This window comes from Salvia splendens, chromosome 6 (genome assembly GCF_004379255.2).
Source record: "Salvia splendens isolate huo1 chromosome 6, SspV2, whole genome shotgun sequence".
Taxonomy (NCBI): Eukaryota; Viridiplantae; Streptophyta; class Magnoliopsida; order Lamiales; family Lamiaceae; genus Salvia; species Salvia splendens.
Window position 1 is genome coordinate 8,889,642 of NC_056037.1, and position 21,899 is coordinate 8,911,540.

The 21,899-nt window shown below is 35.5% G+C and overlaps 3 protein-coding genes across 3 annotated transcripts; 1 reads left to right on the plus strand and 2 right to left on the minus strand.

Annotated features, from left to right (window-relative positions):
• Positions 1–652: 652 nt before the first annotated feature.
• On the minus strand, positions 653–4,257 carry LOC121809502 (GDSL esterase/lipase CPRD49-like). Its single transcript, XM_042210158.1, has 7 exons — positions 4,046–4,257; positions 2,744–2,890; positions 2,400–2,477; positions 1,975–2,115; positions 1,383–1,459; positions 1,143–1,292; positions 653–1,052 (listed from the first exon to the last, which is right to left on the minus strand). Exons 2-7 carry the CDS (start codon positions 2,852–2,854, stop codon positions 812–814), a joined length of 798 nt encoding a protein of 265 aa, XP_042066092.1. The 5' UTR covers positions 2,855–2,890; positions 4,046–4,257; the 3' UTR covers positions 653–811.
• A 2,000-nt stretch (positions 4,258–6,257) lies between these two features.
• Positions 6,258–8,610, plus strand: LOC121806357 (nucleolar protein 12-like). The gene is made up of 4 exons (XM_042206365.1): positions 6,258–6,516; positions 6,621–6,726; positions 7,316–7,448; positions 8,146–8,610. Exons 1-4 carry the CDS (start codon positions 6,398–6,400, stop codon positions 8,400–8,402), a joined length of 615 nt encoding a protein of 204 aa, XP_042062299.1. The 5' UTR covers positions 6,258–6,397; the 3' UTR covers positions 8,403–8,610.
• Positions 8,611–8,986: 376 nt separating this feature from the next.
• LOC121806945 (anaphase-promoting complex subunit 4-like) lies at positions 8,987–17,842 on the minus strand. Its single transcript, XM_042207123.1, has 19 exons — positions 17,545–17,842; positions 17,344–17,455; positions 17,018–17,109; positions 16,849–16,932; positions 16,415–16,654; positions 16,235–16,315; positions 15,424–15,575; positions 14,573–14,733; positions 14,388–14,488; positions 14,111–14,185; positions 13,551–13,730; positions 12,804–12,886; positions 12,623–12,721; positions 11,921–12,025; positions 11,442–11,580; positions 10,357–10,569; positions 10,139–10,285; positions 9,455–9,536; positions 8,987–9,300 (listed from the first exon to the last, which is right to left on the minus strand). The coding sequence occupies exons 1-19, from the start codon at positions 17,611–17,613 to the stop codon at positions 9,209–9,211; spliced, it is 2,307 nt and encodes a 768-aa protein (XP_042063057.1). The 5' UTR covers positions 17,614–17,842; the 3' UTR covers positions 8,987–9,208.
• Between the last annotated feature and the right edge of the window lie 4,057 nt (positions 17,843–21,899).

Here is a 21,899-nt window from a genome sequence, read left to right on the forward strand (position 1 = left end):
GTGTTTCATTCATGAATTAGTTCACGTATTTTGGAAATCATCCTCGATAAGGCCTTTGGCCTTTCAGTTCACCATAACTACCATCAGGTATTGATGTGACTTGATTGTTAGGCCTTCCAAATTCTCATGGGCGTGGAATATCGATAGAAAAGAATACAAACAACACAACATAACATATTTTCATGAGTTTCAAACTTAGCTACTTTAGGTGCATAGACAGCTTATTCACAAAACTCCATCAAGTTAATTGGTGTCTAATGGGTTTGAGACACTTAACTCTGCAAAAAAAAAGGAAATCGTTTTACATATTAAAGACACCATTAAGGGAGCGCTAGGTGTAGAGGCTATTGTTTTAACTTACAATCCTTCTATATAAAATTTGATTTCCATTTTTTGTTGTTACCTTTTGTTTCTTTGTTTTCTCGTGTTTCTGTCGATTAGTTTAGTTAAAAACCGCATGTTTAACTAGCATTCTATCTGTAATTTAAAACAATAGAATCATCCTTGTCCCTTCAGATATAGATCCTTGTCCCTAGAATTATCTGCAAAAACACAATGATACGATCGCATAATATTCCCTCAGTTACATGCAAACTTGATTTTCTCGAATCTGTTTCCTCTTGAATTACCAAACCACCTCACTTGCACTCAATTTATCAAAATTATACTAGTAAGGGTAATCTTATTATACATAACGCAACATATGTTGGATTACATTCCATGAAATCATAAATAGTTGAGTGAGCAATGAATCGTATAATACATAATACTCCTAGTTTATTATGGATTCATACAAAAAGCCCTGAATGTTTCAAAGCTTTGAGCGAATTTTATCAGCAGTCCACTTGATTTTCCAACTAGAGATGCCAAAAGAAGAGTTCGTGGTCTTACCATGATTGTAAGGATGAACCATGTAATAAGGCGAATCTTCAGAAAATTCAATCGGCATCGACTCCCAAAAGAGGCTAGGTTCCCAGTCAGCCTCTTTTATAACCTTCAGAATCTCTTTCACCACAATTTGGCTCCCCTCCGGTGTAAAATGGATTCCATCTCTGCACATACCAATTGATTGTTTGAACGCAGTATACAAGGACAAAATTGCAGATACATAGGAAAGTGTAAATCGTGGAGCACAAACTTACGTTAAGCAAGTTGTTGCCCAATCTTCTCGTTGCTGAAGGGCAGTCCAAAGGTTGACAACTTTAACGTCTAACTGCTTGCAAGAGTCTACTAAAGCATCAGCATAGATACGGCATGTTTCATTTTTCCGGACTTGTTTGTCATGTAAAATACTGTTTTTAGAGAGACAGGGAAGAGCAACATAAGATTTATGGCATGGTAAGACAAATACGAGGAAAATAGATAAAGAAAGTGCAAATCACCCAAAATGTTCACGAATCAGTGCTTCGTTGATGGGAGGCGAAGTAAGAAAAATTACTCGGACCTTATCTGTAAGACTCTGTAAATAGGCCAATTGTTGTATGAGAATTGAGAACGTTTGGAATCAGTAAATAAACTTATCTAATGCAGGTCGTTTCAAGCTACCGACAACATATTAAATACCACTGAACTTTAAAGACAACACTACGGCATATTCACATCCATAACTTAAAGATCCTACATCTCAACCATTAATTAACAAGCTTTCTAATGTTGCATCAAAATAAAGTGCAAGCTCACTAGTCCTCTTTGTTCCTATTCAAAATAACGGGCATAGTTAAAGACATTCCACATGCCTAGTTTTGAACTTGAGCTTTCTTTTCCATACAAATACATAGCCTTCATCAATCATGTTCTCTTGATCAAAAAGCAAAACCATTAATAACAAAAAGTTGCTTGGTTATGACAATTCCTGCAGATCATAATGTACAATGAAACCATTTGAACCATCCGGTAATCATTTCATACAACCTGTAATCCATAGAGAATAGTACATTTCTTCAAAGAAGAGTAGATGAAAGAAGCATTGCTTACCCTGAGATGAAAATAGATCTTCTTCATGTTGTCAATATATTCAGGAAGAGGAACATGAACACCTAAGCCACTAGGATGAGGGTGCACTGCATCATTCCCACCAAAATACACTATAACCAATGAAGGCTGAACCTCTGCTTCCTGAACAAAGTTTGAATTACCGAAAAACATAAGATGCAAACCAATAGAAGCATAAAGGGCACAAACAATTTGAATAATCAATGCTGCTAAGTTAAATTGATTAATTAAGATATAATTTCATCATCATAGCCAATGAATCTCATTCTATTACCAATAGATCACACGGATTTGCTATTTCAATTTATATATACGTACATACATAGTGGTTACATACACAACCAGTCAAACATACACGTATACGCAGAAAAATATATGGCATATTCAACCATCATTCGAGAAGATACCTTTGGGAAAACTAGGTCCAATACTTGAACAGCACGCCTCGAATTCCAGCCAGAATATCCTCGCAAAACTATGTCTGCCTAAAAAATTCACAAAAATAAGGACAATAATTAAAACAATCAAATTAACTGAATCTACAACCTCTCTCCTTTTGCAAAAAAAATGACATCAAAAAATTAGCCTCGCAGATTTTGATTGGTAGCTATTTTATGGTACTGTCTATTTTGTTTTCCATCATCCAACATAAGATTCAACCTTCAAATCTCTAATAAAATACTACATACAAAATCTCAGCAGCTGAGAAAATTCCTTTCAGAAAATTTAAAAAGAAGATGGAAATAAATACCTTACGGTCATAGAGATCAGTAAGAATAGCTCCCCATCCTCCATTGGAGAAACTTTGCTGAACTATCGACGATCCAAATAGCACAAATTGTGGTCGTCCCGGCCCAACCATCTCTTCTCTCCTCCGTGTGTAATCACAAGAGAGAAACTGGTGGGAGTGAGTGTGTGAGAGAGAAACAGGGAGAGTGCAAGTTTATTATCAAGAGAGAACTACTATGTAGTAATATAAAAAATATTCCCACACCAGCTCTGATTTTTATGTAATGTCTAGGGATGAGCGTTCGGTTTTCAGTTAGCTTTTTTTGTTCAAATATAACCAAACCGAAAACCCAAAATTTTTTTAAAATTAAAACCAAACAGAACTGAATTAATCAAAAACCTGAAACTGATAAACATAAAAACCAAACAAAACCGAAATTACATAAAAATTCAAAAAACTGAAAAACAGAAAGACCAAAAATTCTAAAAAGCCATATCATGATTAGCATCCATCAACCTAAACAAACATAACATCATCCAAGGCTTAAAAAAATAGAGTTTCATAATATCCACTAAATCTACAACAAATTATAAAAAATAAATCAACAAATAGCTTTTAATTTTAAAATTTACATGACAATGTGTCAATGTCCATAGTAGTACTTTAAATATGGAAATCATCTACTGAAAATCTTCAATATCTTCCAAGTGAGAATAAGTAATGATGATTTATTACTTGGTTAAGGCTTATTAAATAAAACAAATTAAATAAGCAAGAACATTAAACTTCAACGTTTAAAGATTAAACTTCAACTTATAAATTAAAATTGGGATGAGCCACAGTTAAATAACTTAATTGAATCATATAATTCAAATATTACAAACAAACATACGAGATCAACATTATCATTCCAACTCTAATGAACTTAGGTCCCGAGTTCAATTTTTACAACTGAAATAATAGAACACTCGAATTAGGTAGCCCATCACTGAGGATGGGACTTTGTAAATCAAAATGAAATTATATAACCAACAGATTGAGAAAATTTGCAAACACAATCTCGATTATATTAAGCCCCAAACCAAATCACTCTCGTGGAAGAGACAAAAGCATTCATATATAACAACACGAATTGGCTACTTTCCCAAAGAAATTGGGTTAATCAAACAAAGGTAAGCAATTATTCGAAGTCCGAGATGTAGATTTTCAGCATATTCATGTATCACAATAGAATAAATGAGTCTGGAATCATGTAGTAGTAAAAATTCAAGCAAGCACACGCAGCTTTTCCCCAATCAATAAAACTAAAATAAATACACAAACCTTTGAAGATAGTATTGCCTTCGCGACGGACTTGAGTGAGTGAGTCACTGGAGTGGAGTAGTAGATAAAAGGAATGGAGGTTGCGTGTTGTTTGATTATATTCAAAGCAACTAACCCAATTTGTTTGATATGGGTTTTTCATTAGTTTTGGGTTTGGGGCTTTTCCATATTTCCATTTGACTGGGGAAAAAAGTGACCTTTGTATGTTTCTTTTTGTTCTTGTATTGTTATAACTTGTATGGTTGGGAAAGCCGTCGGCTGGTGAAAGTTTCTTTTCTATATTTAATGTTGTTTGGTTGATTGGGTCTTGGTAGCTGAGATGACTATGTTTGCCCTTCACTTAGTTGTGTTGTTCTGTTTAGAGCATCTCCTAAGTATTGTTCTATTTAGAGCATCTTCAGAGAAGGGGTAAATAGAGATTTAAAGAGAAATAACTATCACATTTACCCTTTCTTTATAAAATTTCATGCTCCAATGAAAAGAGTATTTGAGGAGGTATTATACATTCTTTTCATTTTGAGAATGTATTTTTACCTCTTCTTAATAGAAAAGGTAAAAAGTTAGTTATTTTGTTTGTCATTCTAGTTTACCTTCTTTCATTTGAGTTCATTACTTTACCATTTTGAGAAGATAAATGAGAAATATACATTCTCAATATACATTTTTCCATTGGAGATGCTCTTATGTTCTAAGTAAATAAAATACTCCCTCAGTTTTTTTAAAATGCAAACAAAAGTAAATTGAAAAAATTATGGAATATGGATCTCATTTTTATATATTAATTGTATAATATATATAGTGTATTGGGTTAATGAAATATAGGCCTACTATCATTTATAATAAAAAATGAATGTGAATAACAAATGGAGGACGGATAAAAATGTCAAAAGTGGACAAAAATGTGGGACGAAGGGAGTAGCATGTAGCCACACGGGTTTTAATGTGCATTTGATAAAGTAAAAGATAAAAGAAAAAAAAATGGTAAAAGTATTATTAGGGAACAGTAAAGTTCACATCATTAGTAGTACCATTGTCTTTAATTGTTTAAAATTTTATATATTTAGAAATGAATCTAATTTTGTAGACGGTCCAAATGATAAAATAGTCTATTTTTTATGAATGGAGAACGTGCAAATTAGTGAAATGGAGATTTTTTTTAGTTGACAAATGAAGAGTACATATTAATTTACATGTTATGTCGTGATGGACATAACATTATTTCAGACAATACAATTGGTCACATGTACACCCTTTAGAATACAAATGAACATTATTTCTAGTGGGGTTTGGTCAAATGAACATTATTTCAAGACAATCTAATACTCCATTTGTCATAATAAGAATAAGATATTTTTCTTTTTAGGTTATCCTCATAAATATTAAATGTTTCCAAAATAGAAATATCAGCATTTCTATTTTCTCTCTATTCCTTCATTCTCTCTTTATAACTTACAAAACAAACATTACATAAAATTCTACGCCAAAAAACCAACATTTTATATTTAATGATACCAAAGGAGAATTGAGAATCTAAAGCAGATTAAACTTATTACCACTCTCTTCGCCCCAGCTAAGATGACACATTTATTAGTCGACACGAGATTTTAGGAGTTATTGGTTAATGTTTTTAATTAGAGAGAAAAAGTGGGTGTATGAATTAAAAATAGAGGTAGAAAGAGAGATGAATATTTTAATTGAGTGCGAAAAATGATTGAATGTATTAATTGAAGAGAGAGAATTTATTAAAAAAAATGAGTCATCTTATTTGGGACAAACTAAAAGGAAAACATGTCATTTTAAGTGTGATGTGGAAAATCATTACGTACTATCTCCGTCCCATAAAAATAGGTTATATTGCATTTTCGTCTGTCCCATAGAAATAATCCATATTCATTTATGTTAACTTTTTTTCTTCTTTTCTTTTACTTTAACATTTATGATTTCACCACCCACTACACAATTTTAACTATTTTTCCTCTTTCTTTATTACTTTACCAATCATATATTAAAACTCATGTCAATCCTAAAAGACCTATTTATATGGGACGGAGGGGGTAATATACTACTTATACAAACATAATAACACTAATCATTTTCGGTTTTGCAATAATGTAACTAAAAAACAAAATGAATTTAATTTTTATTTTTATAATTTATAAAAAATAAATTATTTAAATAAGACGAAAGGACAAGAAGAGAAGCGCGCGGTACATCTCTGATAAGCGCCTACTCTTTTTTCATTCCTTCCAGTTCCCTGCTAAAGCCAAAACAAACAAAAATCAGGTTTAGGTTAAATAAAAAAAAAAAAGAAAAAAAAATCAGGTTTAGGGTTTAACAATCTCCGCCACAGCCATGGATATGGCGGCAGCGACGGCTGAGGAAGGCGGAGCACCGCTCCGGACTCGCCATATTAAAAAGAGATCTCTCAGGAACAAATCACTCTCTGTATGTTTCGACGAAAAGGATCTCAAGTACGTTTGATTTTCTTACTTTTCCTTTTCTGGTGAGCAAATACGATTAATTAGCTGAAATTGATTATATCCATGGTTTGATACTGATTATTCATACGGTGCAGAGATTTCGTAGGTGGTTTTCACAAGAGGAAGAAGAAGAGGAGAAAAGAGGCCTTGCAGCAGCAAGAAGAAGCTGGACGCCGTAAGCGCATTGAGCTGCGCAAAAAGGTTTCAAATTTGCTTTTTGATGCTATTTTTTTCTCGATTCAATTACTAAGGTCAACAGTTTTTCTATTTTTGTTATTTTGCTTTATCTTGCATTCTAACATGTATAATCTATAAAACTACGATATTTGATTATAATTAGGTTTCCCTGAAAATTATTGTGTGTATACGCGTTTCTTAGTGATAAGTGCTAGGCATTGCACAGCTTGTAATTGATGTTTGGAAGATTGATTTATGTTGCGATTGGAGTTTGATTATACTTGTTAGTCAGATGGCCAGTAAACTCAAAATCTCAGGCTAGGAATAGATATAATGGATGATTTCTATTGATATATATGCTCTTCAGTGGAATTTATATGATAGTTGAACTTTAATGTGTACTTGACTAGAATATACTATTATAGTTGTTATTTGGTGAATCAACACAGTATCGTTTCAAAAGTCATGTGCATACTAGTTTTTAGAGTATTGCTGTGCTGGGTTATTTGGTAATTGTATCATTGTGTGATGATCATAACTTTGTTAATATACAGCTCTTCAGTTTTCCTTTTGGGAGTCTGTGGTAATGTTTATGCATACAATCTTATTCCAGAGAAAGTTGGAAAGAGAATTTGTTATGTCTGGTGGAGTTCCAGTGGATCCATCTGCTGTTACTGCAAAATCTGACGAGGAAGGCGAGCTAGAAGAGCAAGATAAGGATAGTGAACCAGTTGCCTCAGTTTCAGGTACCATATACTTATCTCCATCCACTGACATATTCTCTGGCATGTGTATAATGAAGTCTGAATCCCCTCGATTGTTTCTAGGTCTAGTTCTTAGTATGGGGTTATTCTGGGTTTGCTTACACTTGATTCATAAGAAAAATATGCTGCTTTAATCAACACATATGAACATGTATATCTACGAAGATCAGAAAAATGCTATAGTTGATATGATTTGCATGTTAGAATAGTACTCCCTCGATCCCGCTTAAGATGATACGTTTTCCTTTTTAGTTTGTCCCAACAAAGAAGACACATTTCCTTTTTTGGAAACTCTCTCTCTACTTAATACACCCAACCACTTTTTCTCACTCCTATTAAAATATTATCTTTCTTTCTCTCTCTATTTTAATACTTACACCCACATTTTCTCTCTCCAATTGAACACTTTAACCAATAACTCCTAAAATCCCGTGCCGGCCAAGAAATGTGTCATCTTAGCCTGGACGGAGGGAGTATCTATAATCTAGTGTTGGTAACTTGCTTTTGTTTTGGGATACAACGTTGTATAGTGCAATATGAGATTTCTATGTGCAGCCCCCTTGTTGTACCTTATCCTATGTAGGTCGATCAATAAGAAATGCAGTAAAATGCTTCGTATGTGTGCCTGATGCGCGATTCTGGCCTATTCTAATCTTATCTCTTATTTTGTTTCCGCAAGGGACCATGATGTATGACAATGATGATGTCCAAGTCATAGTGACTACAAGTGAAATTTCCCGGGAGGAAGTGCTTCCAGCTGATAAGTCTGAAGTAGAACATGCTCCATCTGTGCATGCATCTGAGACAGGCAAGCAGAAAACCCCTGTTGTTAGGAAGAAGCAATTGAAGAAGGCACCAATGAAGAGGTCTCGCCCGAAGATACAAAGGAAAAGAGAGAAGAGGAAGGGAAACAACAGCAAGGAAAAAAGGCGCTAGTACTTATGATCTAGACTCGACCTTCTTAATCGAATCAGTCTTCGGTGAATGATCTTTCAATTTGCCCCAACTAGTGGTTAACAGTATTGCATTGCATGAGTGGCAATTTTTGTTGCAGAAATGATTTTTTATTGTGTTAATCAAACCGAATTGGATGAAAAGGCTAATTAACTTATGGAAATGGGATATGAGATTCACGTGAGAATAATTATCGTTCTTGTGTTTGGATGACGATACTAAATCTATAATCGATCATAGTCTCAGCGCACACCTAGTTCCTGTATCAAAACGTGTGAAATGATTTAATTAAAAACTTATAAATTATGATTCACACGGCAACGACACATATTACTCCTTTTATTTTATTTTTGAGGGGTAATTACTTGCATGGAGGACATTAGTTGGAACTTGGAAATGTTTAGTCACACTACATTAGTGCATATAAGCGTAATATAATTAGTAGTTTTAAAATTCAAAGAATTAGTAGATCAGTGTTTAAGTAATTTTGCATATTACATCTTGAAATTTTTGTAGCCATTCATAAGTAATTTATTAAGTTTCATTTGTTATGGCCAGCTGAGATATTATGTGAACTGAAGAATTGACATATGTAGGCTAATAAAATTATATCAGATTCAAAACTGATTTACAAGCATCAGAACGCTAATGTATAATTTCAACATAAAGATCCTCTATGGTACAACATATCCATGCCCAACAACTCTCCACTTATACTAAAAGCAAGATTTGGCCACTTATACATCCAACTAGAAGTATAACAGAACAAGTACTAGCTCAGTAGTAACTTATTCTGAATCTGTAACTTCTTCATCTTCCTCTAGAATATACACCAAGGCACGTTTCCTCGCGCCAAAAACACAAGCGACACCTCTGGATGCTGAACATGAGGGTTAGGCAGCAATATCAGTTCAACTTCGAACTACTAGTTTACTTCTAACTACCAAAATGTCAAGAGGCACTGCTTCATCATGCATATATTGTAATTGTAGAGAAACGCTACTGCAGGAAAAATAACTGCATGAAAAACTCACCACTAACTGCCAAAGGAGCAACCAAAGAGTGAGGAATTTCTCGAGCCTTTTCATTCTCCAAGTGCAGGCATGTAATAAAATCCTGAAAATAAGTCACACCAGTTATATGCTTACAGTATATTCTCAGAGGGACACATCCTGCTAGGCCAATTATCTTTAACTATAACAGAAACGGGGAGATAATATCTCGAAGTAGAACTCCCTCCATCCCATCCTAACTGAGATGTATTCCTTTTTGGGATGTCCCAACCTAAGTGAGACGTTAACTCACTTCTCTCTTTTACATTATCCTTCATCTCTCTTACTTTATTCTCTCTTTCTCTTTCTTAATTTATTCCTCTCCAACTTTACTTTTACAATTTAATTCACTAAATACCTCTACCTAAATTCTTGTGACAAAATAGAAACGTCTCACTTAGTATGGAACGGAGGGAGTAGTTGTTTGCATCAAGGATGACTCTCCTTTCAAGATGAGACCTCTTTTCCATTTTTTAGGGAGGACAGAGTTTCTTTCCCAGCATTTATTTACATAGTATATTTGTCTGCTACTGAAATTATAAACTGGGGATGATTTTCTGGGAATAACAAGGCAGAAATACAAAGCCACAGCAACATGTACAGAGGTGTCTGTTTATTCATATGTTGTAGAATATATACATATTAGAGACACACACACATGCATACCTTGAGTTCATGAAGATTCCAAGAGGGGGGCGATCTTGATATGGATACAAATGTGAGGTCATCTGTTTGTACCATCATCATACAAGCATTACCTGAGCTGTCAGAGTCTGTGTTTACATCATTTAGCAGCAACACAATTTGTTCGTCCTGTTTTAGAGAAGAGGCGAGAGATTGAGGCCCGAAAAACAAAATAAACTCAGGTAAAGTTTCACACTTACTTTGTATTGAGACAAATCTACACAGCGATAACCATCAGGGATGCATAACAAAGCAACCTCAAGTGAATTAAGGCCCGTCTTCAAGTTGTCAGAATCATGTATGAGCCCCCTTGCTACACCAATGCAATTTGTGATATTTGGAAAAGTCTCATCAGGTACCATAAAAGAGGTATAATCAGTAAGCCTCTGATGTGTGGTTCCATGGGGAGCTTCCTGGCCAATGTGATTATCAAAGTTATAGCAATGCTAGATCAGCTGGCTACTCAGCTACATGGCTAAACAAACTTGGTTTTTATTGATATTAATAATAAAAAAATGCCCTGGTGTAAGTATTTAGATTTACTGTTTTTGAGAACAAATTTTTGCTTCATGTCATTGTAGACCATAATTAATTTGGAGCTGTTTTCCAGTTAGTGTAGTTAATGAGGACCTTTAGAGTCTGTACTTCAGCATTTAGGGATGCAAGCAACTTCATTTTCTTTTACATACATAATGACTCTTCTGCTTGGACCTAAGCAGTCTACTAACGTGGTGCTCCTCGTAGTTCTCATAAAAACTCATCAAAATGGACTTTGTTTTTTCAAGGTCTCGTTTAGAATTATAATTCAGGTTACCTTGGTTTTTAACTAACAAGTGATTTACTATTGTAAGATTTGTATTGAACAGCAGACCTATTGTCGAAGTGTTTGACGAATTTATCAATATTACTGCAAGATAGGTTAGGCATTCTGCATAACCACCATGGATCTTGAATCTGAGTGAGCTTTAAAATCTTTAGTAGAATTATCTAGGTTGTCTTGAGTCTCTCTAGAAACTGATGAGATACCAATGCAAGTTGCTTATATGCATATTGGACCTGATATTCATGATTGTGATGAATATATTAATATTATTACAGGAGGCGTATAGTTACAAGCAGCACTGATTTGAAGCATTTTAGGCATTAAATTAACATAATGAACAAATGAACATTAGTATGCTGATGCAAATAGAATTGGAAAAACCACGAACAAGCGTATCACTAAACCAATATGTTTGTAGTGTATATTAACAGTTAGTCAGTTAGCAAGAGAAACAAAATTTACCTGGTAGTATGATATTGATACTGGAATATAAGCTGACTTCAAATTAGGCACAGATGAAACGGGGAAAAGTGGCAAAATGTCTTTACAAAGTATCCTTCTGGAAACTGTGGTCAGTGGCATCTCTAGAGCCTCCTTGAAACTACAATTTTGTCTCATTAGATCCAGGCATCCAGCAATTGAGGATTTACATTTACGAAATTCAAGGCATTGTTATATTAGTATAAAAAATGTACGGAGCAAGTTTTTCTGGACAAATTCAGATAACCCCAGAAACTAATTCATCATGCCATCAATTTCTTCTTTTTCTAAAAGCAACAGGTAGAGGGCAAGCTGCCTGTGGCAGTGTGGCCTAAATTTAATAGATTAGTCTCTTTAGAAGATGCTGATTCAAAATAGAATCACTCACTAGCCCTATACCAAAAAAATACACCTACATCATATGCATCATATGTAAATAAGCAATGAGGTGTATTGCATACCAGGATTCCATTTGTTGAAATTCTTTCGCCAATGTTCTTTTCAAGTATTCAGAATCTGAGAATCCTCCAAAATGAGCTAATTCTGTGACTCGTTGCTTAGTTTCCCTTGCAGTACAAAATAAATTAATGTTGGAATTGATGTTGACAGATATCCACTTAAGACAACCGGCTAAGCTTACTTCAGAAAAAAAGACAGCATTTTATTAATAGCTTCTGACATTGAATGTTCATTACACCATATTACTCGTAGCTGTTCATTGTCCTGTGGATCTCTTGACTATTATAACAAAAATTCCAAAACTGAACTATTTGCATGGATATCAAACACCCATTTACTGAAATACCAGCTCTGATTATATAGTGAACTTGAAGTTAAACCTTACATCATCAGAAAGTAAACTTCCAGTTCACATGGATGCTAACTTTTTTTAGTTAATTAATATACCTGAGTACTTAATTAACATTTAACAATGAAAGCTAGTTCCATATATAGAATTGACGATAGCTGCATGGGGATTAATGAACTCTTTCATAATGAATGTCAGTTACTAGTCCCTTTCCATATTATACATGTACTGCGAAATATACTAAACTCTAAAAGACGTATTATTTGACAATTATGGTAAAATTAATCCATTTTACATCAATAACAGCCATGAAACCAAGTTTAGGTCACAGAGTCAATTCATCAAATATACTTACAAGTCAACTTCAACGTTATGATCAAGCTGGGTATCCTGCAGCAACATACCAACAGGATCTTGGTCGTATAAAAACTTTAGGAAAAGGATAACGAGTTCACTGCCAGAGATGGAAATATCAGCTGAGTTTTGAAGAATCCCATGAATTTGCAAGAACAGCAAAGAAAAGCTAGTTGCCAAACCTACTAAACGGGAGAAGTTGATCACTTGGTTCGGACATTAGAACCTTCACACATTTGAGAAGCCAGTTGATAAAATTTGAGAACTGCAACAGAAGCAAGTAGTAGAATTGCACAGTCAGGTGAGAAGACAAGAAGTATTGCTGCATAGCAAAAACTTTGAGAAATTGTAACACTGACATGCCTATATGCTCCATATAGATGTCCTCATATAGCTAGTTTCTTCATACAATGAAGTTTCACGAAACTCCAGTCATTTAACATTAGAAAAAAAAAATAACGAACCTGAGATGCTAGAATTACACCTAGGCAGTGGTTCCAAATAAAAAAATGATTGTACTTTCTTCAAACATTCGTAATTAAGAATACATTTTAGTTGAAGATTTTGAATCAAAATTCAGATATCACCCAAGGTCAATCATACACAACGAGCAAAATATTGAAAAGGAACACATTTCTATGTGTGTGTTTGCATCAACTTACAAAGTACAAATAAGTTCTTTTATTCAATTCATGTTCAAAAATCAAGTTGAAGATCCCATTAATTACCAGCCACAAACCAGCATCCAATAAATAATCCCAATTTTGAAGTTTTTGATCCAACAGAGTTTAAAAGTTTCCTTCAGTTTAGTATCCCCACTACAGCAACATTCATGTATGTTTATTATCAAGGGAGAACACGTTTCAAAATCATACAGCTAAAGTAATTTCATTAAAGGGGTACAACAGTTTCATCTAATTGTACAATACCTGCTGCACCACTGAAGATAAAATCCTAATGAATCTTTCAATCTGAACAAGCAACATTCCAGCTCTTTCTGTAGCATTATCAATTAACCTCTCCTCCAATCCAATACCCTGAAACCGTGCACGCCACTTGGAAAGCCCTCTTAGTTCTCCCATTCTAAATCCAATAATTTCTGCAGCAGGCTGAGAATCAGATGTTTAGATTCAGGTTTTAAGGAAACTATGTTCCTAAAAAACAATCTGCAAGTAACATAAAAACACACTGATACTAATATAGAGATATTACGATTCGTAAAAGAAAATTAATAGTAGTAAACCAGGGTAAGGGGAACTTTGTGAATTCTGCAAGATATTACCAAAAAAAGTTATCAATCAGACAAACACACAACCACATTAGATGAATAGCACCTTTGTGATTCGGATAGTAGAATAATATCCAAGTTCATAGCAGTTTTTGGAGTCAGAACAATATACTCTATCATAAACTATTACAGCCTAGTAAATGCATTTGAAAAGATCTAGCAGTGACATGGTGATATGTTTCTGTTAAGCATAAGACGCACCTGCAGATGGTCAAGCACAATTGTTTGGAGCTCCTTGCCAGCCCCAGAAACAGCCTTCGCTACCCGTTTGAGCCCCTAAGAACCAATAAACCAAGTTAGTTGCAAATGTACATATAATTCATAATCAAATAAATGGGAGAGTATTAATTGTGCAGGACCCACAAACAGCCTTAGGTGTCGGGACCCCTAGGGGCAACTAGCGTCACATATAGTTATACAAGCCATATTCAAACAATTCGGTGACTTAATTATTCTACACTTTAGAGGTAGAACATACTGCTTCACCAAGGGAGCTAACTAAAAATTGATGAACAGGCGGACTTGTCCTTGCACCACCCAACAAGCTTAGAAACTCTTCTTGAGGACTGGAATCAAGTCCTGCAGTTTTTATGGTATAAAGATTTGAATAGAAAGATAAAATAATGCTTATAACTGAATTGTTGTTTTCTTCTTAATAGTTACCATGGTCAACAATCAGGGAGGATAAAGCATTGAACTTTTCCTGGTACACATGCATTGCATCTGACCACTGCTTATACATGATAGCTATTGATTTGCGAATGACTTCAATAAGATGCTCCACATTGGAAGCTTGCAGAGCCACCTGATGAAGTTCATTTTTCCTATCATAGATGGTGAAAAGTACGGGAAATATGAACAATCAGTCACTGCAGCAAATTGAAATCATGCTGAGTCTTAGGAAATATGCGTTGTGTCATTAAGATAAACTAATAGTCAAATACAATCTGCTCCAAATCACAGTGAAAGTGATCACAAAATCTCTTGTTTTTTCTGAAGTATTAAAATTCATAACCACCTCTCCACCAACACTAGCTACCAGAAAATTGGCATTGTATCCCACTACAAAAGCAAAAAATAATTGGCCAGCGGTTTTTGGCACCAAAGATACAGGTCATTCAGAAATAACAAGAAGAAAAAACTTTATTTTGTAGACACGAGACATCTTAAAAAGTGGAGTATGGAATTAATTATAACAAAGGTGGAAAAATATAGTGAGGAGGAATATCAATGTGTTATAAAATAGCTTTACAATGTTGGTAGTCTAGCTTTCCATAATCAACATAAGCATTGATGTTTTATCAGGATACAGACTCATCATGTAGAATCTTTTTCATTCCCACTGATTAGCAATCTGGTGGACTAGTGCCTTGGATAGGCCAATCCTAATAATCCCTTAAGTTAATGAATCACATATTTTATGGAGAAAAATGGAATTTTTGGATAACTAATCAACCAGATGCAATCATAGAGTCCAGGATCTATTATCGTATATTTAATCAAATTACAATTACCTTTTCTGAAACATTGTGCTGTCTAGGACTAAGCAATGGAGCCCATCTAAATGGCATCCAGATAACTGATTATCACATGATTCCAATCCAGTTTTAGTGAGCATGCCAGAGCACAACACTGTGATATGACAGAGATCACTGGACAATGCCATCTGAAGAGGCGCAAATAGGAAAAGTTAAATTCCTCAGACGGATTAGTTCAATCATGAAGTAATTGACGGTCAGAACAAATCGTGGATACACGTGCTTTCGCAAAAAAAGGATCTTTACTTGCAAATCTCTGTCCATCTTTAAATGTTGACTTTCAAGTATTTTTTATACAGTATTGGAGTTCCTATTATGCTAATTCACAAAGTGTCATTCAAATTCCATTTATTTTTATCTCGGGCTCCCATGTGATTGCCTAATCTTATCTATAGCATGCAAAACCATTGTCCGAATCATAGTTATTATAGTGAGACAGGGACTCTGTATACACCACATTCAATATTCCATCTAGAACCACATAAGATATAGAGACAAGAAGCTTAACTCGGACATTATTATTAGGAGTGTTATGGGAATGAAGTGGATAAGGACCTACTTAGCAACATTCAAGCATATATAAGGCACATCGACAATGAATCAAAACAAACATGGAGCAGAAGTACCATTGCATTTTCCATATATATCGACTGTATCTAAAATTGGTGTAACTGCTTAATGTACCATTGTATGTGTAACATAACTAGATATAGCATGTCACAATTGGACTGTTGAGTTCTCTGTCAATGTATCGATGCCAAATTAATCAGTATAATAGTGCATCTACCTTACGAAAAGAAGCATCCATGAGCTGAAAGGAGCCATGGTTCGCAAGTAGAGGACTGTGGAAAGCAATATCGCGTAGGTTCTGGAACATCCATGCATCATCAAAGTCACATGTGAAATAACATTAGGATATGTCAGACAAGCGAGGATAAACTTACAACAATATGATAATTGGACTTACAACTTTTCCTATTGGGAATATGCCAAATATATTAAAATAAATATTTCCATCTTTGTCCCCACTGCATAGGATGTCAAACTGTTGGCGTGATGAATCAAATAGTTCCCGGAAAGAATCGTCACTTTCATCCGTGCCACTACTATCTCCAGGGACAAGTCCGGCGGTCCTAGGAACACGTGGAGCAGGTGGAAAAAAGCGAGCAGTCCTATCTTCATATGGTGAATTTCCATTGTTAACATCCTAAATCCAAAGGATGAAAGTTATCTGTTTAATATGAATATCATTGTGAACAAATCCAGAGCATTTGAATTTCCCAAACACACAACCTAATCTCAAGTGGTATACTTTAACATACATTCTACACCAAAATTATAAAGATGTAAGCTCTATAGTCTCTAATAACCTCATACAAGAAAGTTTAAAAAGTGACAAACCATTGTCTTTTTCGTATCTTCCACCCAGTTGAGACAGACAACAGAAGCACAATGAAACTTCATACTTCTTAGCAGCTTCCCATTCTGCTCTCATAAACACACCAAGCCTGGGGTCAACTGTCACATGAATTTCAAAATTCAGCAAACAGAAATGTTTAGACCAACTCACTTCAACATCATGCAGGGACATGGTCCCGTCTTCAAGTCCCACTGCAATTGCTTTACCGTCAGGGCGCCAACATATGGATGTTATGCATTTCCCTGGACATAGTATTGAAAAATTTAACCTAGAGGAACATCAAAACAATAACACACTGCCACCAGAGCTCAAAATTGACACTGTCTCAATGCTGACAGGAAGGGATCCACAAACCAATTTGAACACAAATGTGTAACTCAATAGTTCGCCACCAAATACTCATATTCAAACCAAAAGAAGTAGTCCTAAAACTATGCATCAGTTTCGAAAAATATAGTAGTGGAAATGCTGCTGACCAGGGGATGTCGTCCACAGTCGCTGCCAATTGAAGCGATGGAGAAGAAGCTTCGAATCCTCGGTCACCATCGCCAGTAAATCCTTCTCCGGGTTCCATTCAGCAATCTTAATCTGCACAAGTAAAATGGCGCCAATTACGCCAAAAACAAGCATACACTATACCTTCTCCACTTGAGAGGGAGAGAGAGAGAGAGACAGACCTGCGAGGCGATAGGTCTGTCGAATTGAAGCTGAAATGGAACCACTCTTTGAGATTCGTCAGTTTCCATGGATTGGTGGTAGGCAAAGAATAGCAGAGTTCTGGGAGTGAGGAGAAGAGTTCAGAGGCGGGCTTTTCTCTTATGATTTATTCGGATCGAATCATTGAATCCGAACCGGAGAAAAGGGGTCAGGTTTTTGGATCCTCATCCGGGTCAATGGCCAGAATAATAATGGCCCAGCCCGCTCTATCACAGTTTGCTGTGCTAGATCCTTCTTTCCGATTAGCTTTTTGAAAAACACAATCCTACTATTTAACTAAAAAAAAGGTGAAACCATTTGGAAAGATCTTCTTGTCGATTATTTGGAAAGATCCTGCTTTTGGAGTAAATAGACACGTGTTCAGTAGGGATTTGGATCCCCCGCTGAGCAGGGCAGGAGCTCTGTTACACACAGCTCATTTTTTAATAATAAATTATAATATTAAAATAATATATAAAATATTAATTTTTTTATTTTAAAAAAAAATTGTGTGTAACAGCAGCCCCTGCTGTGTGCTGTGCTTGGAGCCACAGCAGGGGATCCAAACCCGTTCAATGGCGCACACCGGCAGATTTAGGAAGGGTGCAGTTGATCTTACGGGCCCTCCGAACCGCCTGAAAGGCTTAATCTATCTAATTCTAATCTAAAGTGTCATTTGGGTGAAAAGACTCTATTACCTTTTTTTGGAAGGAAAATGGAAAGATGAAATGTCTGTTTTTTTTTCTTTACTTTGGTTTGAGTCTTCCAAAATATTTTCAGATATGAAAATAATTAACTAATTAATTTTTGAAAGCAAAAACTATAATGGTCCAATAAGATACTAGCTTTTTAAACAAGTTTTGAAACAATTTTAAGTAGCGCATTACCATTAATTGAATCTGCATTTATATATTGTGGACTAATTTTCTAATTTTCAAATTGCAACATAGGGGGTGGTTTTGCTTGTAATCCGGCAATGGCTCCGGCGAAGGGACAAACGTACCAAATTAACAAAAATCTACATAGAATATTTCGATTTACATATTTATGAAACTTTGAATAACTAAATATTAGTTTTACATTCCATGAAATAAAATGAAACATTGAAAAGATACGTCACAGGGAATAAGGCCGGCGACGCGGCTGTGCAGGCGATTGAGGAAGGCGAGGCGGAGAGGCAGCTAGAGGGTGAGGCGGCGAGAGAGACGGAAATGATGAAAAAGAGGGAAGCGCCGGCGTTGGGAAATGAGGGAGCTAGCGGGTGAGGCGGCAGGAAGCTGGTGTTCAGCAAGGGGAGTTTTGGGGGTATTTAGGGAAATATTATTTTAAAATAGATATTATTATTTAAATAAAACTGTTTTTTCTTTTGGATGAATTGTAGTAGTAAATATTAATCTGCTATTCATACGGTCACTTGGTGGTTAAATTAGTGGGTAATTATTTAAGTTAGCGGGGAGTTATTTAAAGTTAGTGGGGAGTTACATCCAGCCGTTATTATTGTAGTTAATAGTAATTATTATATTTATTCCCTTAGTAGTATATATAGGTCCCTCTCAATAAATTTTCATGAATTTCTCCACTAAGTTCGTCGTAGTTCTCCTTGCCATTGTTGCTGGAGTCCTCCATCGTGATTCCGGCAAGAAAATTGGAGACGATTTCAAGATCAATTCTTTTCTGAATATTGAAACATTGGGTAGAAGGGAAGAAGCAAATTTTACTCTTTGATTTTTACTCACACATATTTTCTTTACTTGTATATCTTATTCTATTAACTCATATTATTTGATCATTAGTTACACATCTTCTTTTTGTCATCAATTTTATTGTTTTTACTCACGTAGATCATAACTTAAAATTGTATAGATGCTTCATTCATTACGGAGTAGTGAAACAAGATAAGTACATTTCTATTTTTTAAATCTTCTCATTGCTTAGAATTCTTATTTTCAATACATTTATTATATTTTGTATAATCATTATTTAAAATTCTTATGTTCTGTGCATAGCACTGGTGCTAATACTAGTTGTTTCTTAAAGTCAAGCCAAATAATATGAGTGTGTATATGCATGCCATCTGCCATTGACATTTAAATAGCACTACACGAATATAAGGATTTGGTCATTTTTTATATAAGAGTGAACTACACAAAAGGGCCCTAACTTTTCGCCGTGTAACAGCAGAGGCCCATAACATTTAAAAATCCCATCACAGGTATCTAACAAAATATATAATCACAAATCGGGTATATTTTGCCATTTTTTGGACGAAAATGCCCAAATGAGCTGAAGGGCAGTTTAGACAATTTACCCACTAAACCAGCACCCTATGTTGCACATAGCCTGCATGTGTAAGTCCTGTCTTGTCAAACAGAATAGTAATCATATTTCCATTCTCCTATTTTCTTTCATCTTTCCATCCCTCTCTAAATGATTTGCATTCGACACTGCCGTATAAACACTATGTTTCTTTCATCTTTCATTTTCGTTGGCTTTCATATTTCCCTCTCTGAACATAATAGGCGATTTTGTGTTGTTCGGCATCTGAGAATTTAGGGGATTGCATTTGTTGGCAGAAATATCGGCATCTGGAATTCAGGGGATTTCATTTCTTCGGCATCTGGAATTTAGGGGATTTCATCTGGATTTCGCTGAATTTAGGGTATCCACAAGGGTTTAGGCGATTTCATATGGAATTTATTTTGCAATTGTTGGTTGATTTTTTTTGTTGTAGGGTTACTGTCGGGTATCTGAAAAACTATTTTGCAATTCTTGGTCGAATGTAATGGTTGTAGGGTTACAGTCGGGGCATCTGTAAAATTTTGCAATTCTTGGTTGAAGTTTACAGTTGGGCGGAACTATGATTTCAGTTTTGTAATATGTGCTATCTTTCGGCGAAATTGCATTGCTAATTTGAATTTTGTAATGTTGAATTGAATTCAGGTCGTGTTGCAATGTCTTCTTCTTCTTCTCAATCTTTCGGTTCAAGCTTCAATTGGAATTGACCTCGTCCTGAAACTATGAATTGTAATCACGATCTTGAGGCTGAGCTTGTGACATCTAGGGCGGCTGCTACCCCAGGTAGACGTTACTATCGCTGCCCAACATGGAAGGTTAAAATCATGAATTTTGTTCATTTTTTCCATTAATTTTGTTGGCAGAAAGATTAATGAGAAAGTATTATGCAGGAAGATGATTGCAAGTTTTTTCGATGGGTTGATGCGAGTCTATCCCCAAGCTAAGACAGTTACTTTCAGAGAGTGAAACTTGAGCGAGACCAATTCAAATCTGAACTTCGAGCCAAATCGCTACTTGAAGGTGTTCTGCAAGAGAAATTGCGCATGAAAACTGTGGAGTTTGAAGCCTTGAAGTTACAATAACTCCATCTTCGCATGCATGGACCTCTCTTTGTCCAATAACTCCATCGACTGCATCATCCTCTTCAACCTCCACCACAACAGCTTCGACTTGTTCTGCACTACATGATGCAAATGCATCCATCAAATTCTTACGTGCTGCCTCCTCTTCCCTCTTCCATTCGCGACGTTTGTCTTCTAAACTTTTGGTCAAATACTCTTCAAACTCGACAACCCTAGGGTATCACTCAAGCATCAATAATGGTGCCGATGTTTTCCTCTGCTCCTCGTGCTGATATTTCTTCCTTTTCGATTTACTCTTTGACACAATTGGTTCTGGTTCGTCAAGCTCTTCAATGACCACAGTGGGTTTTTTACAAGCGTTCACAAATTTTAGAAACTCCTCCGATTCTTCCTTTCGCTTCTTGAGCAAGGCGGCCGCCTCTGTCATCTCCACGAGATAAATGTGAACTAGCTTTGTGCTAGTAGCCGCGACTTCGAGGAAAGGGGCCAGATGTGGATCGTCAGTAATGGGCAGCAATGGACCTCCTATTTCCACGCCCATACAACCATAACTGTACCTTAGATTAACGTAATAGAACTCACAGATGGTTTTTCTATTGTACCCCAACCGCAACACCATGCTGGAAAGATCTAAGAGCTCGAATTGGCGAATCCAGCAATAGTCAAAGAATGTCAATTGCCCCCCCAACATACTTCTTCTGTCTATTGATTTCGAAGATTGACCCTCCGTGATGAAAAGCGACGAAAAACATCCTGGCACGGTCCCCTGTTAGGGTTTGTATATAGTTAGAAAAATTCCAAATTTAAACCAACAAATTTCACATATCAAGTCCTAAATCACAGTCAAAACAATTTCCCAAACGCGACGACATCAAAATAATTTCACAAAACCTCCCAATTTTCGGAGCCCTAAATCACAGTCAAAATCGCTTGCTTGGAATTTTAAATTTGAACTTACT

Bases quoted from the DNA above. Each gene is read 5' to 3' on its own strand.
- LOC121809502 (XM_042210158.1), bottom strand. From the start codon at position 2,854: ATGGTTGGGCCGGGACGACCACAATTTGTGCTATTTGGATCGTCGATA. The intron at 2,478-2,743 runs GTATTTATTTCC...TGAATTTTTTAG, and splicing joins CTGATCTCTATGACCGTAAG to GCAGACATAGTTTTGCGAGG. The intron at 1,053-1,142 runs GTAAGTTTGTGC...TGGTATGTGCAG, and splicing joins TGGGCAACAACTTGCTTAAC to AGATGGAATCCATTTTACAC.
- LOC121806357 (XM_042206365.1), top strand. From the start codon at position 6,398: ATGGATATGGCGGCAGCGACGGCTGAGGAAGGCGGAGCACCGCTCCGG. The intron at 6,727-7,315 runs GTTTCAAATTTG...ATCTTATTCCAG, and splicing joins GCATTGAGCTGCGCAAAAAG to AGAAAGTTGGAAAGAGAATT. The intron at 7,449-8,145 runs GTACCATATACT...TGTTTCCGCAAG, and splicing joins ACCAGTTGCCTCAGTTTCAG to GGACCATGATGTATGACAAT.
- LOC121806945 (XM_042207123.1), bottom strand. From the start codon at position 17,613: ATGGAAACTGACGAATCTCAAAGAGTGGTTCCATTTCAGCTTCAATTC. The intron at 16,933-17,017 runs GTGAGTTGGTCT...TTATGAGAGCAG, and splicing joins TGTCCCTGCATGATGTTGAA to AATGGGAAGCTGCTAAGAAG. The intron at 12,887-13,550 runs GTATTGTACAAT...CTTCTGTTGCAG, and splicing joins TATCTTCAGTGGTGCAGCAG to TTCTCAAATTTTATCAACTG.